General features: G+C 31.7%; 1 protein-coding gene across 2 annotated transcripts in view; it reads left to right on the plus strand.

Annotated features, from left to right (window-relative positions):
* LOC134725151 (TBC1 domain family member 16-like) overlaps positions 1–22,678 on the plus strand; it is a 61,986-nt gene that overhangs the window by 15,948 nt on the left and 23,360 nt on the right. For both annotated transcript variants that reach the window (XM_063588729.1, XM_063588728.1), the window contains 3 exons: positions 8,615–8,853; positions 15,942–17,310; positions 19,828–19,994. In XM_063588729.1, coding sequence (XP_063444799.1) covers positions 8,650–8,853; positions 15,942–17,310; positions 19,828–19,994 — 1,740 coding nt within the window. In that variant the 5' untranslated portion in view covers positions 8,615–8,649. The remainder of the gene's footprint in view (positions 1–8,614; positions 8,854–15,941; positions 17,311–19,827; positions 19,995–22,678) is intronic.

Below are 22,678 nucleotides of genomic sequence, written 5' to 3' on the forward strand. Positions count from 1 at the left end.
AATTCAGAAATTGAGAATCATTTGTATATTAAATAAAAATCAGATTATAATATATGTAAACTTCTCTTTCTTTCTGTGTTAATCAAAATTGAAGTTTCAGAGCTTCAAACATAGATCAGTTCAATTTCTGCTTGAATTTCAAAAAGTTTCTGTGCCTGTGGAAGATGCAGGACTTTCACCTGCAAGAAAATACAATCCACAAAGAATCCAATGTCTTACTATTTTCTAATTCAACATAAATTATGATTTTTTCATAATGCCATTTTTTTTAATTTATTGATTTAATATGAAAAAAAAAAATTAGAAGGGAAGCGAAAAAAAAGTATAAACATTTCTTAAGAGTTATCTGTATTGAAAGGTGCAGATCCATGATTTCGTTAGATGAAAGGGTGCCCCTTTTTTTGAATGATCAATACATTTGACGATTTGAATTGGGACATATAATTATTATAGTTGCCGCACCCCCACTTTCTTAAAATGGCTGGATCCGCTCCTGTTTGTGTGAATACTTGTAAAAAGTCTATGCAATTATCATATATATGAAGCTCCATATGTGGGACCCTGTATCTGCCTTGGACTAGTTAGGGGCACAATATGATTCATTTCCGAAATCCTGCTTTTTTGTATTTTTTTTCATTATTCCTCTCACATCTGACATCCTCCCCCTCACTCAATTCCATATCCCCACAATACCCTATAATTCACATCCCAAAATTTGCAAAAGCATGCCCCCCCTTTTTGTCCCTCAAATTAAAAAACTGCTGGTTATCAAAATATGGTTCATTTACCAAATCCGGTTGTTGTGTTAAAAAAAAATCATGAATTCTCTCACATTCTCCACCTCCCTTTGTTCCATATTCAACCCCTGTATCTCACATACCAAAACTTGCAAAAGCATGTCCCCCTTTTTCTTTTTTCCCCTTAAAGTAAAATAACAGCTGGTTCCTAAATAAACAAGGACATTCCCCTTCCTTCTCTGATTTTCTCTAAATACATGCAAGTTGAATGGTCAGTGCTTAATGATGTGCAAAGTTAAATACATACAAATTTGAAGGATTTTCTTCATTTTTATTTATTTTCTGGTGTTGACTTTCTCAAAAATGGTATTTATAGATTGTCTCAATAAACTTTCATCTTTAAATTTGATTTAAAATTAACAATAAACATTTCAGTTGAACTGTAATATACTTATCTGATAAAAATAGCCATCATTTCACAAATCGTATTTAGGGCGCCTAAATAGTTTTTTGTCGACGTAATTTATTATGCGTTTCCGGTTCAGAAAGGTTTCATTTATTAAACTGGTATCTACTTTCTACGAACATAGTGTAGTAGCCAGCAGGGGAGCAGCTTAGATCATGAAAACGTTTTAACTCACTGTATAACTGACTGTACCATCAGTGCTTGTAAATAACACTGTATTAGTTTACAACAAGGATTGACTAATCTGATATTTTTCTTAGTTCTTTTTTTATGCCGAAATACAATTAAGTAAGGCATATTTAAGAACTTGGAGAGAGATTCAGAAAACTTCTTCTACAGATAAAATTAACACTGGCAGTGCACCAGCAAAAACGGATAGGCTATCGAACAAATCGCAAATAATTTCAACGTAAGTTCCCTTTTCAAATTTTGAATTTTTATAAATACTTCGACACCAAGACACATAATCATTGACACCTGGCAAGACATCCGGTGTCAATTTTTTAATATAACATAGGTCCTTGCTGGTATAATTTTGGTATGCCTCTCAAGTCTTCATAAATTTTTTTATCATATAAATGAATTCTAGACATTCCGGCACCTTGTCAAATCGGCACCGATATAGACAGTTCGGCACCAAGTCAAATCGGACCTGGTTAATTCGCCTCCAAAATTAACAGATTATGTTTTGCAAGTAAGGGAATCATGACTTTTAAAGAAAGGAAATTTATTATAGAAACATCAAACTTACAACAAGTTATAAATTGTAATTGATATAAGATCTTCAGTTTTTAATGTGACTGATTACCAATCATAACATTATTAATAGAGTACTCATGACTTAAAACAGAAAGCCAGCTTATTATTGTTTATTGTAGATTTCACAGGTACCTGTGGACATGATTACATTTGGGTGCCCCCGATTGGGAGAATCTTGTTTACGTTGTTAATGCCAATTGACTTCAGATCAACCCATGTAATTAAAAAAACAACTTCAGTTTGGTGGTCTTTGGTGTACATGTATTTTGTCTGTCTCTGTCCCGCTTCAGGTTAAAGTTTTTGTTCAAGGTAGTTTTTTTTATGAAGACTTGAAGTCCAATACACCTTATCGCTATTTATCCGCCATTGCTGGATTTCACACAGGTTCCCGTAAAATGTTGACGTCATAAAACAAAATATCTGACGCCACAATGGAAAAGTGATTGTTGTTGACGTCAAAAGTTCAAGCGGCAGGGTCAGCCGGGATTAGCGATAAGGTGTATTGCAAGCAACTTGAAACTTAGTAAACATGTTCCTAATGATATGATCTATCTAATTCTAATGCCAAATTAGAGTTTTACCTCAATTTCAAGGTCCACTAAATATAGAATATGATAGTGTACTGTGGGCACATTCTTGTTTGTATTATTTTCAGAAGATTTTCAGTATTCTGTCTGAACAGTTCAGCATCTTGCTAATCTGTTCATATGAGCTCTTAGAGCTGTTCTGAACAGTTCAGCTTTCTATCATTTCAGAAAGTTTATTTTTAGCTGTTTTGAACAATTCAACACTGTCTGAATAGTTCAACACATTTTCAGATGTCTCTCTGAAAAATTAAGCAAGTATTTTTTCTGTTCAGAATGATTTCAGTATTGTTTCTGAACATTTCAGGATCTTGAAAATCTGTTCAGAAAGTATTCAGGGTTGTTCTGAAAAATTCAGCACTGTTCAAAGATATCAAAAAGTTTTCAGCATAGTTTCAGATGTTTGTCTGAGGAGTTCAGCAATAACTGAACAGTTCAGATTATTTTCAGCTTCAGTTCAGCGATGTCTGAATTTTTCAGCACAGTCTGAACTTTTCAGAAAATGTTACAGCACTTTTTCAGCAAATCTGAACATTTCAGTAAGTTTTCAGTATTTGTTCAGATTTTGGAAAAAGTGCTTCAGCACGTTTTCAGATCCCCAAATTTGGTTCAGCATGCATTCAGCTAGGGTCCAGAACCTATTCAGCAAAACTCAGCAAAAATTCAGACATTCTTTTTCATGAGGGAGGGAATTGGTTAGAGAGCCAACAACCTGACCAAAGAGCAAAACACAGCCCATTAGGGTCACCAATGGTTCTGCAACACATCAAGAAATCCTGCACCCGGAGGCAGGCTTCAGTTGGCCCCTATAGAAAATGTGTAGTTCAGTGAAACTGGATGTCACAATAAACTCTGAAACATATAAATGATATAAAAGCATTAATTTTCAAAGATAGATCCTTAATTGTTAACTTACAGGGTATTATTATTATGTGTCTGCTCCAAATTTTATTTCCTTCAATTATCATAATGTTAATTAATTTAGCACCTGTGAATGAAAAGCATGACAGTTCTTTAATATTGGGTTACAAAGAAATTGTTAGTCTAGAATTCCTTTTAAGATTCTTACTGTATAAGGTTCACCAGAAGTTTACATGAAACATGATATTTAATGTGATATAAATCAGAATATTGACAAAATGTCAAGCATCTTAGTTTAACATTGTTTAATCAACCAAATCAATCAATTAGATTTATTGAAATAAATGGATTTGAAAATATGTTGCAGCTATTTTGTTTGTGATAAAAGAGCAAAGAATAAAAGCACATTAAATTTTACATAGTTCTTTATTATTTGCCAATAAATACAGTTCCTCATTTTATGCAGATCAGTTTGAGTACTGTAAATTCAGAAATTATTACGAGGTTTTAAAATTATTGCTTAAAATGCGACAGAGTTGTAAACGCAATAATTTATACTCTCATTTTGAAATATTTTAAATGACTGAATGAATTAAACAAGAATTTTCTGAAAATCGTAAAAATTAAAATCACATTTGAGTCTATAATGACAAAATCACAATAATAAATGCATGCATTAATTTCTGAATTTACAGTATCATATTTCTGGAGTGCAACATATATTCTAATTGAAGGTCAGGTCTTGATAGGGTTACAGAATAGTGAATAATGGGCAATGCATGAACGAGGGGAAAAGGGAATAGAGAATAAATGGGGGAACACATGAATATAGAGAAAACAGACAAAAAAGATATTATGAAAAAAGAATAATTGGGTGTTATAACATACTTGACTTAATCCACTTCGTCCCATGGGGGACATAGGGCAACTTATAACATACACAAGTTGATATTTGACAAAAGACATCCACTCTCCTTTCCCCAGATTAATATATCAAGAGTCTCATAGGAATTGTTTTGTTTTAAAAAAAAATTATAAGGTAAATAATGGGCTAATTGAATTCAGTTATTTCCATGTCAGCTTTGTTTAGTTATGTTGCACAGTTTCAGGTCATACTTTTTATGTGTGGACCAATCAGAAAGTCCAAAACAATAATTTCCCTATTATTTCAAAATTGGTCAATTATCCATGCATGTACGTATGATTGATTATAATAATGTTAAATGCAGTGATTGGATGCAGAACTTGACTTATATCTACATGTATGTTATGTAAACTCGGTGAAATAAAATTGAGAATGGAAATGAGGAATGTGTCAAAGAGACAACAAAAGTATGACCTGAAAAGCTGTCTCATTGGCAATCATTCCACATCTAATATTAATGTTAATATTGATGTCAGAACTGAGTCTTTACATGCACTGCAGTAGCTTCTGTGAAAGAGATTGGTACGGGTTTTTTTTCATTTAATTTTTTTTAACAAAAATACAGAACTTCAAGGAAAATTTAAAAGGTTAAAAAAAATAATGACAAAAACAACATTATCAACCGTTAGAGGAAGCTAAATCAATGGTCATATTCCTGACTTAGAACAGACAGAGCTAAATCTGGTTTTATAACTAGCTAAACCTCCCACTTGGAAGACAACTCAGGATGATGATTGCTGATTATCTTGTAGTTTACACATGATGTACCATTATTGTCATACTAAATAATTAGACCAAGAATAAATGGAAGCTTTTTATGTTGTTCTTACTTTCCCCAATATATTTCAAAGGCCTTAATTAGGCATTTTAGAAAAATTAATAAAACAGCTGTTCAAGTGTCAAGGCTGTTTATATCTGATTGTAATTGCATTGGAGTATTCATGAACTTTGGCAAATGTCTGCAATTATCCTAATAAGCATCTTTATTGTTCCCAGTGTCTTATTAAGGATTCCTTAGCTATAAGATCATTGCACGCTTCATTAAAAGTCAAAACCTTCAGTAATCTTCACAGCAGAGAACTTGATGTGACTAAAACCAATAAATATCTGTTCGGTTTACAGTATAAAAGGAAATTTAGCATGCAATAAGAAATTGTCTTCGACTCTTTGTCTTTTTAAAGAAATACGACTTCTTTTCAAGTGTGCATCATCTGCATGTAAATAATCCATATCAGTTTCTGGGATGATAGAGTTATGACGTAAAAAGGGAAATAATTTGGTCGTAATGAAAGTTATTATGGAATATTATGACAAATGGAAATTGATTGTAATTGATTATTTATACATCATATGAAAATTGCTACCAATTATAATAGTGGTCATAGTCTGTGATTGAGTATAATAATTTTTCTGTCAAATGGTTGTGTCCATTGTTGTTATAATTTATTGATTAGTTTAATACATGTGTATTGATGACAGAAATTTCATCTGTGTTTACATTGTTTATATTCTCAAGGCAAAATGACACATATGGTGGTTTATATTTATTGACGTTTTTTTTTTGTACTTGTGTATTTTTCTGGAACAAATGTGAGTAATTGTGTGTTGTATTGATAATTATGTAATATTTAATTCATATTAGGAATAAATTTGATTTTTTTATTATCATCACATCTGGCTTGGGGATAAACATGTAAGTTAAAAATTTATTGTCCATCTGCTATTGGGATTTGTCACTATTCATGGGTTAAATGGTAAATGGCTAACTAAGGAACCAGTAGAACATAGAATATTGATATAAAGGCAAGAAAAATATTTTTTATATTTTTATATGATGATAATTATTAGTTTGAACTTTGTAATGTTATTGTAGTTGAGATCATATATTCGTGTATAATTACAAAAAGAAAATGTTAATGGACATTTTTTTTAGTTCAATTGTGTACGTATGATGTAAAAAAAATCTATCTTAGATAAAAAAAACAATAAAAAAACAAGAATATATGCGCCCTCCCCCCATTATTATATACATTTTAATGTTCAATGAACTACAAAATTTGGGTCACTACCTAAATTTGACATAGATATTTTGAACAATTGACTTCATGATGTGTACAATTTTCATGTTGATGTGACCACAAAATAAATCTTAAACCAAAACTAAAACCATAAAAAACTTGATAGGTGATGTGTGGAAATGAATGTCATGAGTGGACATACTGGAAAACATATAATGCCCCTTCAGTAGGCTTCTACTTCATATTGTAGATGGGACAGAAAGCGTTGATTCTGATTATTAAAGAAAATTCAGAAAAAAAACTTAAAATATTGAGTTTGTTTGAAAATACGCACTTTTTTTCTAAAAAAATTAATATCTAACAAAAAAAAACATGTGCATGTGTGAAATAATAAAATGATATTTAATATTTATTTTTCAAGTTTTTTTTATAGTGAGTATTAAATTAAATTAAATTATTATTAAAAATGCTACCTAATGTTTATGTTTTACCTCTCCTCCATAATGACGCCTTTTGATGCCTGTGTAGTACTTCAGTTGAAACGCTTAATTTGACTATAAGAAAGGTATACATAAAATTTGTATCCAATACTATGAATAGGATGTTCTAAAAAAAATATCTTACTTAATTGATGAAATATTTGTTTTTCACAATACATTAAAATACTTTAAAGCATATTTTTAGAATTTTATTGAAAAATCCTATTAAATCTTCAAGTATGCCAAAAAAAAATCCATACAGGAAAGGGTTAAAGAGTTTGATATCAGGCATAAAGTTAAAAGGGGAGATAACTCTTGCAAAGAAGCAATACATTCATATATATATAAATCTAGAAAAGGAGTATATTGTTATAAATGAACATGTAATGCATGTATATTTAAAAGCAAATTCCCTTTTACTGGCTTGAACATATATACTGTCTATTGATATGAGTAAAGTACATGAAGTAAATGAACAGTAAAATTAGATTTAAATTTTCAATAGTGTCATCATGAAATTATATTCTAAGGCAAAAAGTCGGTAGAATATGTGATTTACATTAACATTACCTGGAGCAAAGGAGATTTCGTTCAATGATAAATCCATCAGCTTTGTAAAAAAAAGTAATCAATACAAGAAAAATAAACTTATTTTGTAAGAAAACCTATAACATCATACGTAAGAAGCTTTATAGGACTTGATGCTGCAGATACACATATTGTTTGTATACCTGTTCTTGAGGTTAAAGAAAATGGATTTGTGAATTGAATTTATATTTGTTGAGCAAAAATGAAACTGTGAATATGGAATAGTAACTTTTTAATACCTTACAACTGTCAAGTGTTTAGTAAGGGCATATATTTAGATGACCTTGAGAGAAGATTTTGTTATGATATTCTGGATGTTAAATTCATATATATAATGGGTATGGTAATTGATTTTTATATAATCCTATTCACCATTATTATGTATTACATTGTTAAAAGTACAAAATGTACTCTATTTAAATATAAACTCAACTTTGTATCTGATTTTATTGGTCTTCAAGAGTACATTGCTATATATATGCTCTAATTTGACAGACTGTCAGCTAATTGGTCTTTTTCTAACTTACTTATTATGTCAGATTGGCCTGTTATGGCTACAGTTTTGTACTAATTTTATATGAAGCATTGAAAAACTACTGTAAACCAACTTATTTTTGCAGATACTTCATTTCTTTTTAAGTCCCTTCATGCCACTTTCAGTGCGATTTGATTTTGCAGTTTTCAAGTTTACTCGATGAAGTATTATCAGAAAAGATCTAAGTTTTACACATTCATGACGAATTATATTCCCGCTATTTTCTAGTCATGAAAATAAATCCTTGCAAGAACTAGTTGGTTTACAGTACATTTGTTTGTATTAGGAGCTGATGTGTATGAGGTTTTAGCCTTTATCTGGATTGATGGTTTTTAATTGTTTAATGCCAATCATGCCTTATAGTAGAGCCAGTTTTCATTGGAAGAGACTGCAGGAAAACCTCTGTCTTGAAATACTGACAGACACAAGGGGATGAGAACTAAGGTGAAAAGAGGTAAAGACTAAACTCACATGATCAGCATTACAAGATCACCCAAACAGAGACTTTTGTCATAAAATTTATACTCATCCACAATGTTGGAGATTACATGTCCTTTCTTGAATATGCACATAGACCAAGGTGAGGGACACAGGCTCTTTAGAGCCTCTAGTTGGGATTTATTTTCATTAAATCATAACTATGTTTATTTTATTATTTTCAGATTCAGCATGAACAGATAACACAGTGACAAATTTCATGGATCCAGTCATGGCATTCAGTACCATATTTAAGAAGGCTACCAACTTGCTAGGTATAGGGGGTAGTGATTTAAAGCCTCCTCCTCTAGATGGAGAGATAATCTACTGTAAGAATAATGTATGTGTTCACCCACCAGCACCACTGACCATGGACTCTGAACATCACCCTGGTTACCTGAATATCAGATCTCAGATGGATAAGGTAATAATGTGTATTATTATACCTTACATATATTTCAAACAATTCTATTGGGTGAAACGTTATCACGTGACATGGCTTAATTCAGTTAATTTTCATTCAATTACAAGGAAAGACGAATAACCCTAAAATTTTACACAAGCGGTATATTTTCAAGCGTCAGTCTGTGTGCGATGTTAAAAATATAGACACTATAGAAAATTTTTGAAATGCCCTTCCACTCTTAGTTCAGTATAATAAAACAATGGTGGCCCCTTAGAATCAATAAACATCCAAAATAGTCAACCCTTAAAAGTTATTTATTTCACTTCGGGCTGCACCCTCAATGAAATAACCTCTCGTGTTGACAATTTTGGATATTCACCTTTTCAACAGGCCATAATGGTATATATTTTTTATGCATGTATTACTCCTCATTTAAAATTGAGAATGAAAATGGGGAATGCGTCAAAGAGAGAACAACCCGACCAAAGAGCAGAAAACAGCTGAAACCCACAAATGGGGGTCTTCAACACAATGAACACAATGAGAAAATCTCGCATCTAGAGGCGTGCTACAGCTAGCTTTTTATGCCCAATTAATGGCCATTATGTTTTCTGGTCTGTGTGTCTATCTGTTGGTTTGTCTTTTTGTTCGTCCGTCTGTTCCTTCGTTTGTTCGTCTGCCCATTCGTCCATCTGTCTGTCCCGCTTCAGGTTAAAGTTTTTGGTGGAGGTAGTTTTTGATGAAGTTGAAGTCCAATCAACTTGAAACTCACTACATATGTTTCTTATGATATGATCTTTCTAATTTTAATGCCAAATTAGAGTTTACCCCATTTTCATGGTCCACTGAACATAGAAAATGATAATGCAGATGGGGCATCCGTGTACTAGGGACAAATCTTGTTTGATATCAGATCACAGATAGAGAAGATGAATAATGTACTACTATGGATTCATTTAATTTGTGGGTACTTATTTTATTTAAAATGGAATTTTTCATTGATATATCCCTTTATTGTTTATCTAAAGTCTACAAAAAATATATCCTTTGTTGAACATTTCAATTGGGAGTTTTATGGCCTTGTACATATATTGCATTATAATAAATGAACATAGGACAGTATGAGTAGGGTAAATTCTTATTCATATTTCGCCTTCGGTCTCAAGTAATGAATTAGCTTTACTTCTCATTGAGGGGTGAAGCTTACATATAATATCTCTGTTTAAAGAAACAAACTATAGTATAATACCTGACCAGACTATATAGCTGGCCAGTGACCTTGACCCTAGTATATAAGCACCTGTTCCATAATAACTTGTCATTATTTTTCTTGAGGGTGGAAGTGGACACTTCACGTAAGTTCTTTTTAGTTATTTTATTTTTATCTTAAATTTGGGAGAAAGTTCTTAAAGTTACATTAACTTGTCTACGAAGTACGACAAGTTCTAATGTTATTCTGTTATTTACAAATAATAATTCCTCAATTGTCTACGATGTATGACAAGTGTTGATGGAAATGAATTTAAAAATTTCTTGTCTACGATGTATGACAAGTGTTCATGGGAATTTAATTAAATATTTTATTGTCTACGATGTATGACAATTTTATATTTTCATAAAGTTTTTGCATTAGTACGATGTATGTGTTACTTAATTCATACTCCTGTTTGTTAAACAGGTAGATATTTAAAAGTATTTTTATTCACCTGAAGGTCGTGAGTACTCTTCACAATTTACACGTGTTTTACCTGCACAGGTACACATTTTTGTATTACAATAGCTGAATTTGTTTATGCAAATGTATTGTTTTTGCAAGATGTTTAGAATGATGTTTACACTTACTAGGGTGATGGTTATGATTTTCATCACCTCTGGAATGTTTTAGAAATTAAAGATGATAAATTTAATAGGAAATCAAGAGGTATTTTGAATAAATCCTCTTCTTAAACAGTTATAAAACCTAGTAGTTTTATAATAGGTCATAATGGCATATGGCAATTGGAAATAATTGACAAAGCAACAGAACCTGTAAAAAGTAAGTTTTAAAATCTAGTGCTACTTGTATAACTTCAAAATCTACTTGATTTGTGAATGTTTCTCACGAAAGTGCTGTTGAGATTTAAGATAGGCATGTATATTGATACATTTACTCATTATTGTTAATGTAGTAAAGAACCTGTATGAATCATGAGGTTTGAGACAGTTTCACTGCCTTCAACTCTAGCAGAGTTTGTAGAGAAACCTGCGGCTTTATTTGAATTTTGCCATTAGAGGCTTACTTTTATTAAGATTTAGTTCTAATTTTTGATCTGATCTACTGAAATGATACGGTGTATGTACCTCTTTTTGGAGTTTGTGCCATGGCTGATGATAGTCCAGCCGGAGTTGAATTTGATACGTCTTTTGATCCTGCATTAAGGTTTTCAGAAGCCTTTAAAGCTTCTTTTAGTGAGATTAATGGTACATTATCTCATCCTGTTTGTTGAACAGTTTAATCATGATTTTGATAAAATCAGGAAAATATAAAGTTCATAGAGGAAATAATACTATCACACTGAGAACTGTGACAATCCTAGTGTGTCTAGGATAAATAAAAAATCGAAATGGCATTGCCTAGACAGGCCCACTCTGTGGTTTCAAATATGCAGGAAACCCAGAGATACTTTCTTAAGGGGTTGATCATCACCCCTATTGTTGCGTTGACTATTTCTTGTTGTAAGAATGAGCCATTGGATCTTGATAATACAAGGATTTTATTGTAAAATTCTATTTGTTTGTTTGACCATGGGTTTCTGGTTAAACCCATAGGAGATGCTCAGAAATATTTAGATGATAAAACTTTTTTGTAATTCTGTTGTGATAGTTGCTTTTTCACATTTCTAGTTATGATTGCAAAAAGCAAACTTGTGTTTATACAAAGATTCTAAAGCAAATTATAGACTCCTTGGAAGAGTTTAACGTTCTAGGTCTAACAATTACTTTACTCCCAGCTGTTATGGGAAAGGCAATAGCAGTTTTTTAACTGCAGATGCTCTGTTGGTCAACTAGTGTACTATACTAGTAGGCAATTCCCTTCATTGAGAGGGAGAGGTTTCCAAAAAGGGAACAGAGATTTTCGAAGAGGTCACTTTTCTCAATCAGTTGCTATATATACAGTAGATAACTTAAATATTATGATTTGGAAAGTGTTTCTATTGATCTATTGATATTAGATATATTAAGAAATGATTATAAAATTATTCTTAATGATGTACCACAAGGTTTATCATTTTTGAATTAAATACATTTCACCTTTCATAAGGATGAATTATTTTCATAAGTCCAAAAATTGATAGCTAAGGGAGCTGTTTAAGAGGTTGATCGATCAATGGAAAATCAGTTTATTTCCTATATTTTCTTAGTTCCTAAGAAAGATTGGTCTTCAAGGCCTGTATCTATTTGAAAAATTCAAACAAACTTAGTTTGTGGCTAATCAGCATTTGGAGCAGGACCATTTATCTTTTGTTTAGATGTAATTCTTTTTAGAATAATTATCTATATTTATATAGAGAGAGAGCTAACATCTATAGATCTCACAGATGCATATTTAAGTATCATTTATGATTATATCACAATTTCCTGATTCATGTGGAAAAGACATTGATATGATATTCATGTTTTTTGTTTTGGAAAATTGGCTTCTGCATCAAGAGTTTTTACTAAGGTTTTAAAACCTGTCTTATGTATTTATGAAATAATGTCACTTGAAGTATATACATGCTATAGTTTATACATTGATGGTTCTTTTATTATGGATCAGAGTTTAGATGATTGTATTGTGAATACAGAAGAAGTGGTGCAAATGCTTGATAAGCTGTGCTTCGGAATAAATTTTGAGAAGTTGGTACTCATTCCTTGGAAGCACATTGTTTTCCTTTGTCTCATTATTGATACTGAGCTATTTAAGTTTTTCTGACAGATGAGAAATGGTAAAATTATCTCCCTTGGGAAATTTTTCTTAAATAGAATTGTGTAACTGTATTTTAGATGATTTACATCATATATTGGTCTTGTGACGAATGCTTTTAATGCAGTATCTGTGGGAATGTTACATTGCAGAAACATGGCGAGAAATAATGTTGAAACACTGTATAGTTGTTACAGTGTTTATTATCATCAATAGGTGAAATTTTTTAACATTTTTAAATCAGAAATTAAAAATTTGATTTATAGACCCATCCAAATAAGTTTTTGAATTGAACCAGATTCCTCTGGCAAAAGAAGGATTTGGGATCCAAATTTGAAGAAAATGTTTCTGTTGGTAGAATTTATTGGAGCTTCTTTAAGAGTATGCACTCATTTAATATAGATTTCATAGTATTGTTGGCTATATTTTTCTTTTGGAGAAAAAGTTTTAGTCACAGAGAGTTATACAATCAGAAAATACTATTTCAGTAGCTTTTATTATGCAATAGGAGGTTTTAAACCTCTTTGTCACTTAACATACTTACTACAAATATTTCATTATTTGGGCTTGGTGTTCAAGAAAGAACATTTTTATCACAGCTCTTTATATTCCTGGTAAGAAAATTTTTGATGCTTATCATATGTCTAAAAAATTTACAGATTCAAAAGGATGGCAATTGAAAGAAGATGTATTTGTTTTGTTATTATTACATTTTCATTTTTAAATCTGTAGATAATTACTTCATTGTCTTTAGACCAACAAGCTCCTTTCAGAGATGTTTGTATTTTTCATGATCAGAATTAAGACCTTATATTTTCCCATCTTTTTCATTGTTGGGGATAATTATAAAGAAAATTATTTGTGATAAAGTTCAGAAGGCTTTTGGTTATCCTTTTTGGCTTGCTCAGAGTTGGTTTTCTTTGCTAAGACCAATTTTAATTTATTTGCCAGTTAAACTGCTAAGCATAAAAATTAGTAACAATGTTGTATACTGAAGATAATGTCTTTCCGTCAGGAAGAGACTTAATTTAACTGTATATTGTAAAAAATATAAGTGAACCAACACCTGAAGGGTTGATTGTGCAGTAGGGTAAAAACGTGTGTATTATACTCAGAAATCACTTTAATATAAACAGGAGATTTCAGAATCATTTGTAAAATATATTTACACTTCATCTTGGAGACCTTGCATTTATAATCAAGCATTATCAATATTTTTTGAGAAATTTCCTTATTTGGTGTGATCAATTCCTTATCACCATCTTAAAAGGATGTTATTGATTATTGAAATTTTTGTAAACACAAGCTTTTCATATTCAGCATGTTTAATGTGAATTTTCCTTGTTCTATGTTGAAACAGACTTTATCCTTTAAGAAAAAGATGTTACTTAATTTGTTTGTTTACTACATGTATTTGTGTAAGGTTGCTTAAACCTGAATCTGCAATTGAAGAGTTAGATACTCTTTCACTTGGGAGATGAATTTAGTGCTATCTTTTTTAGGTTCTTAATATTCATTGGAGTGTTTAACATTGATGATTGTCTTTTATACTTGTGTCTTTATTTGCCTTGACTACATTTACATCTGCCTTAAAGTACTATCTTTATCAGCTGTAGATTTACATTCTATGTCTTTCATTCAGAGACATGGCACTTTATTTTTTCATATACATGAGTTTTTGAAAAATACTAGATCTGTTAGTTAGTTTACCTAATGAGGTGATCAAAGGTTTTGATAAACCAAAACTTTGTGTTGTTAAGACAGTGATTTATTAAGTTTTGTGTACAAAATAGGTGAGAGAATTCATCTAAGTCTTTTCGTAAAGTTTAGATAGTTAGAGAGAGTTCTAATTTTATCTGAGGTTTTAAGGTTAACTCATTTAGAGGAACCTCTTTTTAAGTGCTTTTTGCTTCAGGATGTTCTATTAAGGACATTATGGCAACAGTTTTGTTTGGACATATGGTAAATCTTTTTCAAGTTCTATCACAGGAAAGTAAATAGTACCGATATCAGTACTAAAACACAAATACAATTCAGTTGTAGTTACTGGATGATCTTGTGATTTTTATCCTTTATTAAATGTTGGCATTTATATAAATATTGTTTTTAGTTTGTGTCTACACTTTAAACAAGCTAATTCATTACTTGAGACCGAAGGCGAAATATGAATAAGAATGTTCCTTCATCCAAGCATATCTTGGATGTGCAGGATGAAGGTCATTCTTAGAATATGAGCCTGAGGCTCGAAAGTAATTAATTCCCACCCTAGGGATTATCAGTCAGACCCACCCTTTTCCACTGGGTTTTATATTTGGTCGACACAAACTTGCTTTAAATTATGACAAGTTATTATGGAACAGGTGCTTATATACTAGGGTCAAGGTCACTGGCCAGCTATATAGTCTGGTCAGGTATTATACTATAGTTTGTTTCTTTAAACAGAGATATTATATGTAAGCTTCACCCCTCAATGAGAAGTAAAGCTAATTCATTACTTTCGAGCCTCAGGCTCATATTCTAAGAATGACCTTCATCCTGCACATCCAAGATATGCTTGGATGAAGGAACATTTTGCCATAAAATATTTATCATGAAAAAATAAAAAATCAGACACGCATGAAAAGTTCCTGTAATACATTGCACTTGTTGTGTTCGTGCATGCATGCATATGGTTTAAATATGAATATGAATGGAGAGATGTTAACAAGATATTAAACCAACAATTAATGTGATTAAAAATTAATGAAGTATAGTTCAACCAAACCAGTAAAAACCTAATTGTATCACTTTGATATATATATGTTATCAAACTCAGTAAAAGAACAGAAGATTACATACTAAATACTATTTGTCAGCCATTTCTGTTGTATTACTTCAATAGTTATAGTTTTGCAAAATCATTGATTAAATCTCTCAGATATTTTTGAACATTTTTTTTATAAAAGAATCAACTGTTTTAAAGTTTGCAGGCATTGATGTGGTCAGAATTAAAAATTACATCCACCACAATGGCACATATATAAATTAATTTGACTTTAGGTATTATAAGTCTTGAATTGATAACTTTATACTCAGTATTTTTCGTGTTTTTCAGGTACCATTGTATGTTTCATTCCTCATCATTTCATAAACATGATAAATATCTTTTATTATTTTACAGTCAAGAGGACCAACGCTTATTTTAACCTGGATCCCTAATTCAAGTTTGAAGAAAAATCCAAGGAGTATAGAAAATAGTCCAAATAAAACAGATGATACTATATTGAAGCCAAGCCCACGCAGACAACCACGACCTGAATTTAGCAAGGTCACAACACCATCACCAGTCAGTTCTCCCAGAGGATCATCAGTATCTGTTAACAGTGATGTCTATGAGTATTATTTGGACAGGGGACCAGTAAGGTCAAAGAAAAAACACAGTCTAGATAATTCAAGTGTTAATTCTGAAGTTTCTGTTGGATCGCGTGATGAATTTGCCAGTGGAGAAAGCTGGTCCCAATTTGATGAAAGTGGGAGGAAGTTAAGTTTGAGTAGTAAATCACAAACCGATTCAGGACTAGGACCTGATCACGAAGAAATTGTTCAAAATAATGAAAAAAATTTCAAAGGTGAATATTTTAGAATGAATAAAATTGGTGTAAATGTAAACAATTTACAAACCAGCAAGGGAAACAACTGTAGTTCTGTTAAAAAAACAGAAGCAGAGGAGTTGTCTTCTCCTGATACAAGTGATAGCTTGACAGCTGAGGAGCAGTTGGCAGCCATGTTGAATAGAAACAAACTTCGTGCAAAAGTGAAAGAAAACAAGATTCGACATAAATCAGTCAGTATTGAGATGGAAGGAGACAATATTGTGATCGTGACGGAAGAATTAGAAAAAGATCCAATAGTCGATCATGACAAATATAGTGAAGAACATAATATCAACAAAAATGAGAGTAAGTTTGAAACAAATAGTAGTTCTAGTATGTCACAATCAACAGATGGGGAAGGTATTAGTCTCAGTTCGGATTCCACTCATCCAAGCCCGTCAGGTGCTCATTACAATCAAATGTTAAACGAACTTAAAGAAAATGTTCATAAAAATGTGACAGAAAACGGTCATTGTGATCATATGACTGACTCTAGTGACTTAAAATCAAATGATACAAATTATATCAATGAAAAAATACCTCATGAAAGATCAAAAGTTCCAACAGACTTAAATTATAGAAGGAAAAGTGATGAAGATGCAATAGAAACTTCTGGAACTACTCCTGATATTTCCGTGACAAGATATAGGACAACGTCAGAATCAACATCATCAACAACTACTTCAGGACCAGATTCAAAACCACCAAGTTTAAGTTCATCACCTGAGAACTATCCATCATTAGATCCCAACTTCATTGAATCTCCGTCAAGTTGTGATTCTTCACTATACTCACATAATTTATCATTCCCGAATAATTCAGTTACATACTCTCGGAGCAAGGGTCTACGTAAAAATGGCAAGGATCAAGTGTGTGGTGTCTTTTCTGTAGATCTAGGTGAGTATTTTTTTCATTGTTTTTGCAAGGACTGACTTTGTGTAAAATGCGAAGATTTTTAGTCTCATCATGCTCATCATGTTCATGGTGTGTATGGGGTTGAATACTTTTAAAATATAGTTAGTTTTCTTTTGTATTTTTGTCCATCTGATGAGTAAAATTTTGTGTCATTTGGTCTTGTGTGGATAGTTGTCTCATTGGCAATCATACCACATCTTCTTTTTTATAAGTCTTTTTCAACTGAATTTTATAGTTTGTTCTTATGTTGTACTGGTATACCACTGTCCCAGGTTGGGGAGGGTTGGGATCCCACTAACATGTTTAACCCTGCCACATTATTTATGTATATATGCCTGTCCCAAGTCATTATATAAATAAGCCTATGGCCATTAGTTTTCTTGTTAGTTGTTTTACATTGTCATATTTGGGCCTTTTATAGATGACTTTGTGGTATGGGATTTGCTCATTGTTGAAGGCTGTACAGTCACTACGGGTACCTATAGATGTTTATGTCTGTGTAATTTGGGTCTCTTGTGGACAGTTGTCTCATTGGCAATCATACCACATCTTCTTTTTTATAATTTATGGGGGAAATTGGAGTGCCTATTGTAAACTGAATTTCTTACACTTTGCAAAGAGCAACTTTCTATTTTTGCAAGTTTGACCAAATGAAATATGTTAGTTTCCCTCCATCCCTGCAGGGGAATTCGAAAATGAATTCATCTCGGTTAAAGTGTTTTTGCCCTTTTGAAAAAAAAATTTGGCATTGGTTTATGTGTGTAGACCAAGTACTTGAACAACTCTTTCCTAGTTTATTGCTAGTTAACATGGTAAACTCCACCAATTAGTGCAAAGGAAGTCACCTTTACTAATCCAGCTTTTCAGAAAGAAAGTTGTTAGTTATCAACATGGTTTAAGCAAACTTCATCTTTTCAGGTTTGCAATAAAAAATCTTAAATGTTACCATGGTTACTGACATGACGGAGTAAATGACAATAAAAAAATCAGCTGTGATTTATATTTCAATACTGTGGATTCATTTATCTTCATGGGTACCAATTTTCGTGGATAAAGAAAAACTAGTATGTTTTGTGGATATCTAATTTCGTGGTTTTGCAGAGCCAGAGGTCAGCACACAAGCCTATAGAAAATATGTCACTCATTGAACATTAAACATGTGGTTTACCTTTACCAACTAAATCCATGAAGATTGGTCTCCAACAAATAATAAAGAATCCACAGTAAAGGAAACTCCATTTAATCTAACAAAACTTTCTAGTAAATACCATATGCATGATAACTGAATACCATTAGCAAATGATTAGCAGTTTTATTTGTCAGACTAGAATTAAGGCAGTTAAATATACTTTTTTACAAATTGGAATCTTGATTCCACTAGATGCTCACTTACTAATTTTTTCAGTCTTACAAAAAAGTTGGATCAGTTTGAACAGCAATGATTCGAACAATTCAGTTTTACAACACCTTTTTAAGATGCTGCATTTTTATATGGATACCAAATTTTACCTACTATGATAAATTGATAATGACTGTTTATAACCCATCTTATGTACACAACTGAAATATCATGAATATATGATACAATATGTAATGTCAGCCATGTAGTTGAGAGGAAAAATAAAGAACTAAAGAAGGCCAATGGTCGAAACGTCTTGAAAAATTGGTTTATTTATACAATTATATAAAGTACTAGAACACACCCGTGATATCGCGGGTCCGTGACTGAATTAAAGTATATAACTATGCGGAAGACTTATTTTTGTATTAGTATTGTTGTCTGATAAAGTCATGCCGATTATAAGATAGTTATCACAGTTTTCTCTGCTTTCAAATCTTTCTGTTTGATCCAGTCTAACTGGAACTTATCAATTATTGGTAATATTAGTTATTTGGAAAACAAAAAGTCCTGGGATGGAGTATTTTTTTAATCAACAGCATTGTCCTATATTAGTTATAAATAAAGTTGAATTCCTTGATTCACTGTTTTACGTCATGCCCGCTAACAAATTGAAAACTATACCTATACGCCTTATTTTTAGTATTCGTATTGTTATCTAAAGTCTTACTGATTAAAATACTACAATAGGTAACAATTTGACAATTTAGTAGTGTCAACCCTGTGATTATAACCCATGTAAATCATATCCTGAATACACCATTTGGTGGTGCGCCTGTCAAATGCGGAACGTACAGATAAGGTAATAGGTAACAGATGAATATACTATTGGTATCGGTATCGGGCTCGACCCAGAACTTCTTAATTATTGGCAATATTAATTACGTGGAAAACAAAAGGGCCTGGAGTGGTGTAATTTTTAATCTACACCTTTGTACTATTTTAGTTATATATAAAGTTGAATTCTTTGATTTGTCGTTTTTACGTGATGACAGCTGACAAATTGGACCTCGTAATTTTAGTATAATAGATGTTCCCTATTGGAATTTTGAAAACGAGGATGAATATATGAATTATGTCATAGTTTACTACATTTTCAGGTCAGATGAGATCATTACGGCTGTTTTACAGTGATACAGAATGTACTAAAGGACAAGTAGTGATAGCTAGTCGAGAGAGTCAGTATAAAATATTACATTTCCATACCGGGGGACTAGATAAACTGGCAGAAATATTCAAAGATTGGAATCTGTTTGCTCAGGATCAAGTATGTATAACTATTTACAGCTACAGGTCCATTCAGTTATAAAGAATTGTATCACTCAACATTGTTCTGAAATAGAGGGGGAGTGTAGTAGCAAAATAAATCTAAACATGAATGACATGATGAATTGGTTTAGAATATTGGAATATTTTAGCTAGACATATTTTGTAGTCTGTATGTTGCATGTTATATCTTTTTCATATTTTATTTGTGAAAATGTGTAGATGTCTAAATTTCATATGTCCAGTACAACTTTTATTCATTTAATGTAGTTGGTTACCTTTTATATCATGTAGAATTGCTTCTATCTTTACATTTACCTACTAGACTAAAGTAAAATGGTAAAGTTTGACAAGTTTTCTTGTGCTTTGTTTCATAAAACTGTACTGTGGGTTCACCAAGAATGAAAAATAAACTGGTAATCACAGGATGTTGTTTAAGGTGGTACCTAACACTTCAGGGAGATAACTCTGTTAAATTAGCTAAACGTTTTAATTATGTTGTGTTGTTAAGGGAATATAAAGCTTCTCAATGATCAAAATAAGTGTTTGCCCATCTGCTATATAACCAGTGTAATTTTTCTGATAAAACGGTTGGTTCAAATTTTTTGAAATTTTTATATTTTTGTCAAAGGGTCAAAGTAAATACTTTGTCAATATTTTAAGAAAATTAAACCATGGTTCAAACTGGAATTCCCCATTTTGAAAAAAAATGCAGGAAGAATTTTTCTACAGACATATGTGTAATTGGACCTATTACTCTCACAACCACGTCAATTATCTGTCTGTTGTCATGATTGTAAGTCAATTACCAACATGTTTAGAAAAATATCTTTTTGAAAATAATTGGAAGAAAATTTGTTCAAAATTACATCACAAGCTGACAAAGTAGAAATTGTAAAGATAATTTGACTTTTGGTAGAAATTACAAAATACTCCCCATAGGGGGAATGATTGGCTTGTCGGAAAAGAATTTGATAGTAAACAAAACTGACTGTTTGATTCTTTAATAAAACACAGACAGTATATAATGATGATTTATCTCTTGTTATAGCAGCGGTAATAGGAGTACCAATCCTAGGGGATAAAATATCATTTGATCAATAAACTATAATTTCTTAATTCTGTTTTCTACCAATTTTTAACAAGGTTGTAGTTGATACTGTATAGAATCCTTAAACATTTGAAAGTTTTAACAGGACTGATATTTGGACCAAGCATCTTTTAGATATGTTAAAAGCTCAAAAGAAATATAGGGTATGCCTCAGTCAGTGGCGTAGCTGGGTCATTTTTACGTGTACGCACAAATCTTGGCGAGGCTGGGATATGAGGGGTGCCAACCGCTCAATGTTAAAGCATCTGTGGGTAGTGGGATCGAAAGGGACAAAGCCCCCAAAAGCTATCGAGAATGAAATACCATAATGATTCTTGTCAGTAAAAAATCCTTGATAGCAACATACTTTTGAATCTAAATGGTTTATTTGTTTTGGTTAAATTTTGTAATATGTTAACTTATTCATCGTGTTCAAAAATATGGACAAAAGATACCAAAGGGACAGTCAAACTCATAAATATAAAACAAACTGACAACGCCATGGCTAAAAATGAAAAAGACAAACAGAAAAAACAATAGTACACATGACACAACATAGAAAACTAAAGAATAAACAACACGAACCCAACCAAAAACTAGGGGTGATCTCAGGTGCTTCGGAAGGGTAAGCAGATCCTGCTCCACATGCGGCACCTGTCGTGTTGCTTATGTGATTACAAATCCAGTAAATAGTCTAATTCGGTAGGTCAAATTCATGAAAGGGAAGGGGATTGGAAGGTAGCCAAATGGTCTTTGGTTTTAGAGAAAACGTCCAAACCAATGTTACTTTTAAATAAGTTTAAAGGGTGCTGTGGGTGAGCATACAATCGTCAAAGCTACTTTTAATGAACACAAATATAAAAAAAACAAATCTGGAACACCTTGGATTTCTTCCCACAGAAAGTTAATCAATTTAATTATCATTCCTTCAAAGCGACTTAAAAAAATCTTAAATTTTCTTTTGATATTTTTTTCTTCATCTTGAATATTTCACGACAATCTATATTAGCTATGAAGGTTTATAAATTGAGCATGTAAAACAATTAATTGCGTAAAGAAGAATCCAGATATCTGTCTATCAGAAAAGAAAAGAAAAATAAACGAAAACAAATGGTTCCAAAATTTTAGCTTTAGACATTAGTCATAGAAAAAGCTTCTTCAGCATTTTCATAAAATTCGATAAAGGTTCGACAAGTGGTTAATGTAATTGAGAAATTACAAAATGTAAGCCCAAACTGCGACCACTTATTAGTTGCAGAAAGAAATTCATTTTGTCCTTAAAATGAGGGAAAATTAAAGATTTAATTGCATTATTATATTGCTCTGAATACTCTTTTGATCATAAACAGTTGAAATATTTCACGGAGAGTCATTCAAAAGACTTTATTCACATTTGGAACCTAAATATTGACGCTACTTTGTCCCGCTTTTAGGACATAAATCACAGGCTCCACAAAAATACAAACAGCATATTGAATCTGAGCAGATAGTGAATTTATTTAAATATAAGAAAAGTATGTAGAATTCATAGTAGATTCAGACTTTTACAAAAGATTCGAACAAATATATTAAATGATCTATTTGATTAAATTTAG

The sequence above is a fragment of the Mytilus trossulus genome, chromosome 7, assembly GCF_036588685.1.
Source record: "Mytilus trossulus isolate FHL-02 chromosome 7, PNRI_Mtr1.1.1.hap1, whole genome shotgun sequence".
NCBI lineage: Eukaryota > Metazoa > Mollusca > Bivalvia > Mytilida > Mytilidae > Mytilus > Mytilus trossulus.